At 26.8% G+C, this 14,184-nt stretch overlaps 1 protein-coding gene across 3 annotated transcripts in view; it reads left to right on the top strand.

The window, feature by feature from the left end:
• The window catches only part of LOC129956456 (transformation/transcription domain-associated protein-like), a 123,916-nt gene that overhangs the window by 40,054 nt on the left and 69,678 nt on the right, over positions 1 to 14,184 (top strand). For all 3 annotated transcript variants that reach the window (XM_056068343.1, XM_056068342.1, XM_056068341.1), the window contains 8 exons: positions 77 to 166; positions 2,941 to 3,092; positions 3,582 to 3,682; positions 5,926 to 6,194; positions 8,534 to 8,619; positions 10,404 to 10,544; positions 12,347 to 12,500; positions 13,907 to 14,105. In XM_056068343.1, the coding sequence (XP_055924318.1) occupies positions 77 to 166; positions 2,941 to 3,092; positions 3,582 to 3,682; positions 5,926 to 6,194; positions 8,534 to 8,619; positions 10,404 to 10,544; positions 12,347 to 12,500; positions 13,907 to 14,105 (1,192 nt within the window). The remainder of the gene's footprint in view (positions 1 to 76; positions 167 to 2,940; positions 3,093 to 3,581; positions 3,683 to 5,925; positions 6,195 to 8,533; positions 8,620 to 10,403; positions 10,545 to 12,346; positions 12,501 to 13,906; positions 14,106 to 14,184) is intronic.

Here is a 14,184-nt window from a genome sequence, read left to right as displayed (position 1 = left end):
TCCATTCCAAATCAAGACATATTTCAGAAAAATGCTTTTTATTTGTCTTTCATTAGTATATCTTTTTTTTTTTTAGTTGGATTATTACAATCGTGAAAGTGCTGGCCCTTGCATAGCTGTTCATTTTCAAGAACATAAAATGAATATATCTTTGCCAATTGGAAAGGTATGATTTCTTTATTATTATTAGTAGTAATGAATTAGGGAATGTAATATTACAAATATATTTATTTTTCAATAGTTTTCCTTTCTTTTCTCAGCTTGCTGGTGTGTGAGGGGATTTTTTTTTTAAATTCAATTTTTGATGTCACTTTTGAATTCTTGGCGGCTTAACCCTTTATTTACTGACGGTACTTAAAAGTACCATTTAAATCTGGCTTGTATTTTCGTAATATGACAAATTTTGCTGATGGTATTCTGAAGAACACGGAGAATGTAACCCAAATAGGAAGAAGTTAATAGAAGCTAAAAGTAAGAATTAAAAATATTTAATTCAATGAATTAAGATAGATATTCCTATTAATTAAAATATTTTTCTTGGATTCCCTGGGGTTATTCTGCAAGAAAATTTAACTACTGGTCCAATAATGAAGTTGAAAAATTGATGGCAACATAATTCGGTAAATAAAGGGTTAAGAAGAAAATCAATTGTACTTTTTTTTCCTGTCTATAGAAAAAATATAGTTCTATCTTTAATAGTTTAGAGAAAATCGGCGAGATTTTTATTGGCTATTTTCATTGTCTTGCATATTACAGAGTGTTACTTATATTATATTTTTTAAAATGTTTTTTAAAGTGAATAAAGGATCCCTTAGCTTAAAACCTTTAATCTTTTTAGTAATTATTTGTAAAGAATTGGAATCAGTTACTAGAATGTTTCTTTTAATAACAAAATGTCATTTTTAATTAAACAAATAGATTGTGTGTTTCTAGGACAAATATTCCTATTCTGTTGTTAAAGCATACTGTAAAAATCATGGAATCAGTATATTGAAAATCAAAATAAACACATAAAATTTACAATGTACTGAGAAAAAAGAATTTCAAAAACTTGTTCGCAAAAAGAATATGATTTCTGAAGATAACTGAAAATTTGCAAAGTCATTAAATTGCTTTGTTTTAGTTGTAAATAAAATGGTAAACAATGGCCATTTTCAGAAACCCTTAAAAGTTTTCCTCTTTTTCTTAGACATGTAGTTAAATGTGGAGCTCGGTGCATAGTTCTAAATATAAAATTGAAAAATATTGTGGCATTTGATGAAATTTTGCTATATCTAATCAACAATGATAAAAATCAACCTGCTTGTATAGTAATTTTAAAAAAAGGAAAAATATTTGGAAGCTTTGTTCAAGGAAGGATTTATACTTGTTACCATTTTTAAAAAATTTGAAATTGAATATATGTAAATAACCAATATTTAAGGGAGAAAACCTATCAAACAGTAGAGTTGTTTCAGTCATATAAGCAAACATATCTAATCCACATCATGGGAAAAGAAACCAGTTTCAATCCAATTATTTCATTTCAAATCCTTGTGAAAGTGCCAGGTGGATTATACATAAAAATTTGCAAATTTGTATTATTGATAAGAGCAATAAGCAATCATAGATTTAAAACATTCATTGGAAGACAACAATTTTAGTATCTTTCTTGAACATTTAAAAACTAGTCAAATTAACTTTATAGGTTCCATGGTAATAATGCTATTTTTGATGTAGAATTATAGTTGATATTATGACCAATCAAATTGAACATTTTAAGCATAAAAAATTTTATTACTGGAATGACTTTCATTAAAATTTAAAATTGTTCAAGTTTTATAAATTTTTTCTTAAAGCACAGTAGTTAAAATATGATTTTTTTTTTTTTTTTTTAGAATGCTTTGGTTAGATTTTTCTATTATGAATTAATGGATATATTACATTAGGAAATTTTAAAATGAAAGTGGTTATAAAGAAAAAAAATTTTTTTTTAGTAGGCAAAAGTAATAGAAATTGATTTTGTCGTTTTTGTGAAAATTTTCAATTTTGATGTCTATGAAATTTTATTTGAAAAATGTACAATGAAAATTTACTCTTAATTTTGCTTTGTTTTTCATCTTAAAGAACTAGAACATTCATATATAAACATTAGTGACTACTGTGAAAATCTGTAAAGGACTACTATGAGTTTTTTTATAACTGTAATATTTTGGCATCAAATTAGCTCGATATTTTTTATTTATGCTCCTTGTTTATTCTTAAAAAAATATTAAGAAACTTTCAGCAAAATTTCCTTAAGTGGTAAAAACATTTTTTCCCTCTTTTCATGACTTATTAACTTTTCAGATAAAGACAAGATAATAAAAACTAGAATCCAAAGGACTTCTCATTCGTTTAATAAATGCGTAGATTCTAGATCGTCTGAAATATAACCAGTATGTTTAATAAATTTTTTAGCAATCTTTTTTTTATATATAAGTGGCTTGGAAATTTACAAAATCAAAGGAACAGAAATTAAATATTTTCTAGGCTACTTACCTTATAAAGGTTCTTAAAATATATTGTCTATATAAAATTTCAAGTATCCATTATATAATAAAACTTTTGCTAAACTTTTTTTTGTTGTTGTTGCTAAAAATTATATATAAAAAAATAACCGCTGTTGTGCATGGATTGGACGTATACTTAGAATGTGGACAATATATGAATTGTACTGTCATTGACACCAGATGAAAAGAGAAAGATCCATATGGCTATAAAGAAAGAAAATTCTTTTAGATGGCTGAATTGGTGATGAACTTAAGAGGCAGTGTTACACTGGGCTTACAACTGTTAAGGATCATGAGGATGTTGAGGATTTTGCAAAAATACCATTTTAAAACATTTTTCTTCAAGATAAAAATGCTGCTCCTGTATTTTAATATTGAGTATCATTAAATTCTGATTATTTTATTACAGGTTATTGAAACTGCATGTACTGCTCTTAAAACAACTACCACAAATGAGTTTTACAGGAAACAGTGCTGGAAAGTCATCAAAGCTTTTCTCTCTGCCAATATTGAGCTAGATAATGATAAGAAGAATGTGATGCAACTATTTTGTCATCCTAGGTATATGTTCATTATACATATTTGAAACTAAAAATCAATTTTAAATGTTTTTACTTTCTGGATCTCGGGTTGAACACAAGTTTTTTACTATTATATAAAAACTAAAATGTTGGCTATTTAAATTTAGAAATTTTTTTGTTGTCCTGGAGAATTTATATTGATCAATTTCCTTGTTATTTTTAAATAAAATCTAAAATTCTGAATTTTTTATAATGTAAAAAGTCTGAGAAATCAAATTAGTAGTTTCAATAATGAACTAACAGATTTATTTACAATGTAATTAAATTATGTATTTTTAAAAAAAAAAATGTTTATGTTGCATCGTAATTTTTCTTATAATATCCTTGAATATAAATCAGTTTTAGATAAAGGCCTTTAAATACCATTAATCTCAGATTGAAGTGTGTTGATATATATATACATATTTAGGGCAAGTAATTTATTGCAATTATTGTTGTGTAATATTTTCTTATGAATTTTTTATTCTAGTTTCGTTTCTGGTGAAATTCCATCACTTGCAGGTGTTTATTATTTTTGTCCTGATAGCGAATCCAGAAAAGTTCATGAATTGGCTTTAACTGGAATGTTTGGTTTGTACCTTTTTTTTTTTTTTTTTCTATAAATATGTGATATTATGGAAATAAATAATTATAAAATTAATAAAAATTAATTGTTTGAGTTTTTCTTGTCTGTTCCTCATAAAAATTAGTATTTTTTACTGTGGGGATATTTTTAAGATTTGGATATATAACTGGAATAACTTTTCCACAAAAATAATTTAATAAATTATGTATGTGGGGGGGGGTCTTGTTATACCATATAAATGTATCAGTAAAGATTGTGATTGGTGTAAAACCCAAAAATCCTTTTATTCCAATTAATTTGATGCAAGTTTATTGATTGAAGAATTCATAAAGATTTTTTTACTTGATTCTAAATCATAGGCATTAAAAGAATGTAGCATGGGTGCTTATTATAGAATAAAAAGCAAAAACAGGTTGAAAAGCCAGCAGTCATTTAAAAATGCAAGGAATTTATCCCCCCCTCTTTGTGAATTTAATATCTTATAATACTCAATGTTATTTGTGTCTATAATTTAGTATCCGACAGTTAAAAATACAGTAATTATACTTTAAGCTGCAAAGAAAGACTAATGATTCGTGCTGCTTATAAGTTAAAATATGTATTCTTTAGTTTAAAAAAAAAATTAATTCACGTTTAAGCTCCTTTTTAAGCAACTTAAAAATTACTTTTAAAAAATGCATGTAAATTGAATTTATATCTTAATATATATTAATAATTAATTTGAAAGTTGTAACATGATAGAAATGCTTTTAAGGAGTTTATCAAATGTGATATTCCTGCTTATTAGTTCATCTATTTACATTATTTAAGCATGCAAGAGAGCCCTTTCCATCAGTCACAGGAAAGAGCTAAATATTTTCTTGGGACAGAATTTTATTATCAAAGTGTCAATTTCATAAGTTTTGAAAAATTATCTGTTGAACTACAGACAGCAGATATTATATTGACAGCATCTGGTTCTCAGTGGGCTCAAAATATGTTGATAATATAACTAAAAAGATAGAATTTCTTGCTCTTTCTAGTCTCTCTGGGAATCAGTAATATTCCTTGTTGCCATTATGCAATGAAGAATTTTTGTTTTTTTATGTTGTTTTATAATACATTTATTGTTTTTTTTAATACATTTACAAAATTGCTCTTATTTATTTAATATTGTGAAATTTTTTGAAAATTGTTTTTAAAAAATAAAATCAGGTTTTATAGTTTTTAATGTTTTAATTAAACTTTTAACTTACGTTAAATATTGAAACTGAAAGTTTAAACCTGTTGAATGCCTTATTTTTAATAACCAAGACTTCATAACAAATAAGAAGTTATAAAAATAAAATTTTCCTGTTATATATTCTGTTTGTTCTAACCTTGGCACAAATTAATTTTAAAACTATTGGACATATACTTCCAGTTGGAGAAGTGCTCTAAATGATGTGAAAAATCATTATGATATTTGAGTCAACAAATGCACTTAAAGATTATGAAGTGTAAATTCTTATATGGCTGCCTGTTTCTATCGATCATATTTAGAAAGATGTAATTGATAGGAATATTTTTGATGTATATTTTTAGCAAAGAAGAATTCCAATCTTTTGCAATTAAAATTAGCCCTATATGCTACTTTGAATTTCATTGTTCTAGGCCAATCAATGGTTGCCTAGTAGGTAGCACAGACCTTTGAGTAGTGGAATTTTCTCAAGGCTGCCATTGGAATGGTCTGAAATAGGGATGTTCATAACTTGATCAGTTTTGGTAATAGAAAAGTGGGATTTTTTTTCCATAAAAATGAGTATTTGATTAAATGTATGACTCATCAGTCCAGGGACTGTACAGAAGTTTGAACATTATAATTTTTCCACCAGTGCATTTATTGATTCAAACAGCATAAAACATAATTCTTTATATTGTTTAATCCTTCAAACATGTGGAATATAAAAAGAAATCCCAATAAGTTTTGGCGGTGATGGCTGTAATGTAGGAAGTTGTTCTTTTGTAAAATTCTGACACCTTGCATTTTAGGAAGATTCAAATGTTGAATAATCACTGGTGAATGGCTTAAATTATTTTTATCGGATGTATAAGCCTGTCTCTTTTGGTTTAGAAATTAGTTTTGGGATCATAATTAAAAGAACACCCTGTAAAGGTGCTAATATAACTTTATAAAATTATTTTTGCATTGTATTTGTGGCTTGTTTCTATTGATAATTGTTTAACAAAATCAATCAATCTATTTCTTTTATGTATTTACTCCTAACAGTGGCTTCAGCTATTAAGGAACTCCGCACAACTGTTGTTCCTTTTATGGTTAATCTTGTTCGACATTACACCTTAGTTGCTATTAGTCAACAATCAGGGCCGTTTGTGAATTCAAGGCAAGTGAGGCATCAAGGAATGGATCCTTTAGTGTTAGTTGATGCCATTGCTGCTGTTATGGGCCATGAAGAAAAGGAATTGTGCAAGCCTGGTGGCTTGGCTCTAATGATCATGATTGAAACTGCTACTATAGTCCATAACTCCAAGCGAAGGGTTAGTTTCTTTTAATTATATTTAAAACATTTTTTAAAAAGATTTTCTACTTGTTACAAATATGGAGGTACAGGTCTGTTTCAGTTTACCATTGAATTTTCTTCAAACTGACATAAGTTGAATTGAATGTAAGTTTATATTTTTCAGCACTAATTTTATTCAAGAAGGTTATGAAATGCTGTGTTTATGTGTGTGTTGTGTGTGTGTGTATATATATATACTAGCCGCCTTTGGCGACCAGTCGGTTCGCCAATCTTAATGTTCGTTTAAATTTTAATAATTAAATATTTTACGCATTTCCTACTTTAATAGATTCTTTATCAAAATATTTTAAAACTTCAAATTTTGATAGTCATATAATTCACTCATAATATTATAAAGGTCTTCAGTCATCACTCATAATAATATAAAGGCCTTCAGTCATAACGTAATATGTATCGCTCTAATTTTCTGTTAGCTCTCGTAGAATTTATGCTTTAAATTAAAGTGGAAAGAATTAATCCGCAATTAATATAATAATATATTTTGCTGAAACAAAGCATTTTTTTATAATATGATTACTGATAACAGAGTCACTGAGCGTTTAAACTTTATGGGCACTAAAGAATATCTTTCTTAATTTATGTAATATCTCAAGAATTTGTCAACAAAATATTCTCAGATTCATCATGACCAGAAAGATTAATGAACAATGTTTCATTTTAAATGCATCAAACATTAAGAAAATAAATAGAATCTTTTCAAATAATCAGCCTAGCCTCATGACTGTTGGGGAAAAAACTGAAGCCGTACTAATTTGGCGGCGTTCCACCCCTACATCGGGCACGAAGCACATCGTTGGTGGTACTTATTTGGCGGTGGGGAAAATGAAAAGATTTTTTTTGGCGGGAAAGTTAGTTTTTTTGGCGGTGGGGAAAATGAAAAGATTTTTTTGGCGGTAAAGTTAGTTTTTAATTAATAATTAAAATTCTAATTAAAAATTCAAAAAAAGGGCCATCCTATCTTTTAAGTTAGATCAAACTGCACACGGTGTGCAAATTTGATTAAAATCGGTTAAGCAGTTTAGGAGTCCATCGCGGACAAACAACGTGACACGTAATTTATATATATTAAGATATATATTATTTATATAACGTTTTTAACATTATTGCTTGCTAGTCATTTCAGGCAACCAGCTGGTTTGCTGGTAATGTTGGTTATATTTGATTTCAAATAAATCATTTACATATTACAGTTCCATGATCATGGCTACATCAATTCGAGTTTACTTATATATGTTCTATTCATTATCCTCTCTAACGGGATCAGCCCCATAACATCCTAAGATTATTAAAAATGTCCATTTAATTTATATACTAAATTGTAAAATTTTGTCATGATTTTTTTTTTTTTTTTTTTTGTAAAAGACACATTAAACAGAATCCTTCTTTTTAGCTTTCAATTATTGACAAAAATCACCCAATTAAATATTTGATGAAACAATAGAAACATTTTGAATTTCAAGGCAACAACTTAATATGTTGTTGGAAATATCGTACAAAATATTTTTAAAAATTGTCAAAAATAAAAATAATAATAATAATAAATATTGATTATTATATTGGTGAAATTAAAATAATTAAAAAAATTTTTCAACACCTCAAAATTAATTTTTTTAAAAAATTATTTGTTTGGAAATTATGGTGGTGAAACGATACGATTCAACTTGATTTTTAACTAAATAAAATTTGAATTATAATCTCAAAAAGCTGCTAATTTCAATTTCCATATTGCACATTTCCACTCTCGAAATTATTGAAAATAAAGTTGTAGCTCAGATTACCTGGCCTTTAGAGCACCAACACGTGCACACACACACACACCTTCATTATTAGTAAAGATAATACATAAAAGTGTCCTATCATTTGTAAACAAACATTGCATGGTGTGCAGGTTATGGAGGGGGATATTAGTGCAGAGGATCATAAATGAGAGTCTTGAATAAAATGTTTTATAACTTACTCGTTATCTTTTCCCTCATGGTTGGTGCAGATGCTATTGCAGCAGATTTTTAAAAAATTTTGCTGGTAATTAGGGACTGGTACAAATATGGTACCAGAAAACAATTAGGATTTTTCATTCTTCCTATCCCCCCATTTATCATAACCCTGGTGATTATATTTTGGACTTTTATAATTTTTATTCATTTTTTGGGGGAGGGGGGGGGGTACAGAAGCTGAAATTTCAGTAATATTTTATGATAGTTACCATGTATTAGGTAGGCTTTCCCCCTTTTATTACATTTTCAGAATTTATTTACATCATTTTGCTTTCATTTAAAATTCTTTTCATATTTTCAGGCTTGTTCTCTACCTTTATATGAATATTTAGCTGAAAAAATGTGTGCACTCTGTTATGATAGGGCTTGGTATGCTAAACTTGGAGGGTAAGTAACTATTTCCTGATTAAAAATCAATTCTGAAATTATTTAATTAATATTTTACCACAATTTTAGCATTCCTTCTTTCTGCCTAACTTTATGAAGGAAGGTTTAAAATTATACTTAGTCATTAGAATAAGAAATGCATGAATGACTGTCTGATAAAGATGAATTATTTTGTTCAGGGACTTCAGATTATTAAATTTTGGAGTGATGCACAATCCAAGAGTTGGTGGTGGTGGGGGTCTTTGCATCAAACTGACAATAGATTGTTCATCATTTAATTCATTATATCATTTAATTATCTATTTCTTTTTAATCTTTATGCAAAAACAATGCAAAATTGCTTTTAAAAAAGCAACTGTCGACACTGTTGCTGTGTTTGTAATTTTATAAACACAGAAAAAGATTAGAAGAATGATCTAAAAGTTAATTCAAGCATGAAATAATTGATTTTAAATTAAAACATTTGACATTATCATAGGTTGAAATAAATGCAGTTATAAAAATTTTAATGTAAAAAAAAATTTCTTAGTATAAATCCAGCTTGATAATAAATCTCAAAAATCACATTTTAATATCAATTTTATTTCCATAATTAATTATAAGTTACCACGTGATTTTGTTTCATTTACAGAATAATTTGGTAGGAATATTTCCTCTGTAGCTTCCCTAGCATGGTTCTTTTTGAATACCTGGAATGCATTTAAAAGTTTTATTTTACTCCTATGTTTTTTAATATGCTTTGTTTATAAATGTGAATTTCTTGTTATTTTTCACCCGTCAAAAACTAATATATTCTGCATTTTTAGATACATATATGAAACTAATTTCATCAGATTTTTCAAAAATAAACAACATTTATTTACTAAACTTCATTAGAAATTATTAAAAACATCAAACTTAACAAGTATTGTAATTATCCTGGGATGTTATTTTAAATTATTGTTTAATTGCTATTGTTAACTGCAATTTTTTTTAAAAATGTATTTTACCCCCCCCCCCAAAAAAAAAACCTAATTGGTCTTTTTTTTTTTTTTTTTTTTAATGTAAACCAACAAGTTTGTAAATACAAAAATTTGTTATTTATTAGGTTATAATTCTGTATAGATCACCCTAATGTAAATAAAAATAGCATAAAAAACATTTTCTGTTGATAGTTGACTTTCTGACAGATAATTTACTGAATTTGCTTACCAAAAGTTTTTATTCATCAATTCCCAAATTTTCAAAACAGTAATTGCAGGGAATCATTTAAGTATTTTTTATTTCTGTGTCAATAAATTAGACATATGGAAAATTAATAGGATTGGAAAAGTTTTATGTATAAATGCCTATATTTTATTTCATTAATTATACAGGAAGATCAGTAAAATCCTAAAGTCGTTTTAAGCTCTTTAAATTCAAAGCAGCATTTCGTATAACTAAGGAAGGATAACATGTGCTCACAGTAAAGAGACTAGCTTAATATATTTAGTTCCTAGTTACTAAATAAGGAAATTGCATAAAGTCCAATTAGAAAAATGTATATAATATCATAATAAAAACACAGGAAAAATGTTTCTTGGGTGATATCTGTAAAATTGGCAGAGATATTTGCAATTAAAATTATGAACTTTTCATTACTTGGGACAGGATTTGTCCTCAAATTGAAAAATTATTATCATACAATTTTTTCCAAGTTAAGCAGTGGTGAAGTGTCCTTATATAATATATATTTCCCATTACAAATGCATTTAAATGTCAAAAGACTTTTTATTATTATTATTTATTCTAATTTCACTTTTCAGATGTGTTGCCATTAAATCTTTATTTGACAAATGCCATCCCAGATGGGTATATGCTCACATGTACAGTTTCTTAAAAGCATTACTTTTTGTAATGATGGATCTTACTGGTGAAGTATCTAGTGGAGCAGTTGATATGGCTAAGTGAGTGTTTAATTATTTTATTCTGGGCTAATGTAATGTGGGAAATGAAATTTTAATAGTTGCTCTTGTGAAATGTTATAATTTCTTTAAAATTATAAAATGTATGTTTTGAAAATGTTACTGAAGAAAGACATCATGCATGATTAAAAGTAGTATTTTCTATTTACTTAATTTTGTATTTGCTGTATTATGAGATGTAATTGTCTTTTTCAAACAGATGTTGATTCAAGTTCTTGATTTACATAAAATCCTACTTTTAAAATCCTACTTATATAAATCTGATTATTTATTTTCCTATGGTCTTCAAATCTACAATAAATTCTATTAATTTATATTAAATAATAGTTTGCATTTTTAACCCATTCAATGCCAGAGAAATTTAGATATTTAACCCCTTAACTGTTTCATTTTCTTTACTATCTAATAAGATGACACCTTCTATTTTGGGAATATTTTCTTATTTTGATTCAAATAGAAATCCATTGCATACTTGACTTATCTTTGTATTTGAAGTGATTTTAATATTGAATTATAATCATCATGAATGGCTTATTTTTTTGCTTGCAACTATCAAAATTCGATAAATCGATGCACATATGGCACTCGGGCAAAACAGTTAAGTGGTTAATTTTAAGCAGTTTCCTACAAGATATCTCTTAAATTGCAGTTAATGTGTTTAATTTTAAAGTAAAGTGGTGTAAAGAAATTTTCTGTAACTTAACCAATATTAAAGAATATTTAACAGATAATTATGTCAAATCTGAAAAGTTTGTATAGTTATAAGAAAAATTTCAAAGGGGGAAGGGGATCCTTAAACTTTTCCATTATCGGACTTTTCATCTCTCCGAACTTCCTGTACATCCTTTTATAGTTTTCTATATTCTAGCACTTTCTTCTTCTTTGAGGGGAAAAAAAATGAATGACTTTGCAAGTTTCATGATGTTTCACTGAAATTTAAAAAGACTAATTATTGTATAATACAAATATTAATATAATTGGCAATAACAGAAAAAAGTGGCCCAAGTCTAACATTTTGAGCTTAATTTTTAAATAATTAAAACCTAAACTAAAATTTGGATAGAAGAATAGGGGGGGGGGGGGCAGAATGAGATTTTCTGCATCCAAAATATGTTCATATGTACAGGTTTGTTTAGCTGCAAGTTTAATTATTTTTTCTGGAGGTCATCAACAGATTGGCTTTCATCATTTCTATTAGTTGCCTTTTGCAACATCTGGTTCTTTGCCTATATTGGTGATATTTAATTTTATTTAAGTTTAAGCATGATTTCCTACTCATGATTCTGTCAAAGTATCGACATTATGTATTTTAGTTTATTCATCTCGTTATTTTAAATGTCTTATATCAGTTCTCTTCATTTTGTAGATGAACCTATCTATGTGAATTTGCCATTCATATGTTTTCTAAATTTAAATAGAAAACTTCATATTTAGATTTGATGATGATGAAAAGTTTGAATTTCTGGGGAATTGCTTAGAAAGTATTTTAAAAAATCGTTAAAGTTGCCCCCCCCCCAAAAAAAAACTTCTGAAATTTTAATTTTTAATTAAATGTAACAAGAATGTTATAGAAATCATGTAAGATGCACATATTACCTTCCAAGATATATAAGCCAGAATTTTGGCAGCTATAAATCAAATCTTGACACTATAGAGTGCCAAAATACATACATTTTTATTATTTGTAGAAATTGTTTCTCTTTTCTCTACAGAATTCATGTGCTAGTAATAGTAATGTACTTAACCATTACATTATTTTCTTATTTTGTAACAATATTTTTCAGAAACAATTTGGAAATAATGTTGAAACAGTTTTGCAAGCCTTGCGGAGATGACATTGATGAAGATGAAAAAGAACTTCAAACTAAAGCAGTGAATGAAGTTGTTCAAGAACTTACAAGACAAGTCACACAGCCGAACAGTTGCGTCAGGGAGCAAGTATGTTGATAAGAAAACTCTTTTTTGAGAGGAGAAAGGGAAGGATAGCAACTTCTTTTGTGTTGTTAAATTTATATTTTGAATGATGTTAAGGTATCTTGGTGTTGAATAAATTAAGATGGAGAATTCATAATAAGTTTATCATTTTGTTGTTTAAAGAACAGTTTGTACGAGAAAATCTTTTATCTTAATGCTGTATGAATCTATTAATTTTATATAACAATATAAAAATAAAATATTTATATATAACCTGAACTTTTTATATTTATTTAAAATGCTATAATATAGAATTATGTTTATGTGTTATTTGTAGTATTATTTCATCCTACTTTAATAAAAGTTTTGCATTAAAGGTGAAGGAAAAATGCATAAAAAAAGAATTAGAAATATCATACCAACTTGTTCAAAATGTTAGATGTTTTTTGATGAACAGATGGCTAAAGAAATAGTTTCAAATGACTAATAAACTAATAATCTAATTTCTTGATATCCTCACAGAAAAAAAAAAAAAATTCTTTTAGGATAGGAAAGTGCTGAAATTGGATATAAAGCTAAATACATTTGTTCAGCAGACCAAACTTTTCATTGCTATCTAAATCTAATCATTTGGGGAAAAGTATTAAAAAAAGTGAATGAACTGAAAGTTTTTAATTGAAATTTCGTAAAAGAACAGATTTTTTATGTGCAAGTTTAATAAAATTTGCATGATTTTTATATCCGAGATTTATTTAACTTTTTTTTGTAACCTTTTTCAAGGAACTGAAATGTTAATAAAGTAGTGGTTAAATAATTTTTTGTAATAATAATGTTTTTAGTGTAATGAAATAATTTTAGATATGCAATAAAAGTGCTTTTATAAAATTTTTCAAACAAAATTGGCATAAAAAAACATTTTTAATAATTTAATTTTCAATATTGGTGAAAGATATTCAGCAATTTTTTAATGTTATTTTATGTCTAAAATTGAGTTACTTAGTTAACGCTTAATTCTCTTTGTAACATACAATTCTATAATCAACAACTTCATTTCAATGTTAGTTACTTTTTTTTCTCTAGAGGTGCTTAAAAAATACTGATTAAGTGCTTATTTTTAATGTAAAGATTGACTATGCACCCTTTTCTCAGATGTTTACAAATGTCTAATCATGACTTATTTTGTTAATGTATAATTTTTTATTTATTACTTGTCTGTGTGATTAAAATCATTTTATTATAAAACAATTAATATTTTAACTTTTTTATTTATTTTATAACATAATTAAATCATCTTTCTGAAAATGAATGCATTTTTTCTCTCCAATTTTTACAAATATTGAACAATAATCAATCATCTTTCATCAATAATTCTTTTTCTTTATATAATTAATTTTACTTTTATTCTAAAATTGTTTCTTTTCCCCCTCCAGGCAATGCACTCTTTAAAAGTAATTGCTGAAGCTCAAAACAAGACCGTGACTCAAATAATCGAACCTCACAAAGATCTACTTTTAGATTATGTTCCTCTTCGAAAACATGTGCTTCGACATCAGCCTGTCATTTGTCAGATAGGGTTATTGGATGGAAATACATTTTGTATTACTTTGGAACCTCGATTGTTTTCATATGGTAAGTTTATGGAATGTATTTGCATGTTATAATAAAAGCTATATATTCATGTTTAATAGACAAACTCTGATTATCTAGA

Source organism: Argiope bruennichi, chromosome 11, assembly GCF_947563725.1.
Source record: "Argiope bruennichi chromosome 11, qqArgBrue1.1, whole genome shotgun sequence".
In the NCBI taxonomy this organism is placed as follows: Eukaryota; Metazoa; Arthropoda; class Arachnida; order Araneae; family Araneidae; genus Argiope; species Argiope bruennichi.
Note: the sequence above shows the minus strand (reverse complement) of the source record. Positions and strands in the feature narration are given on the sequence as shown.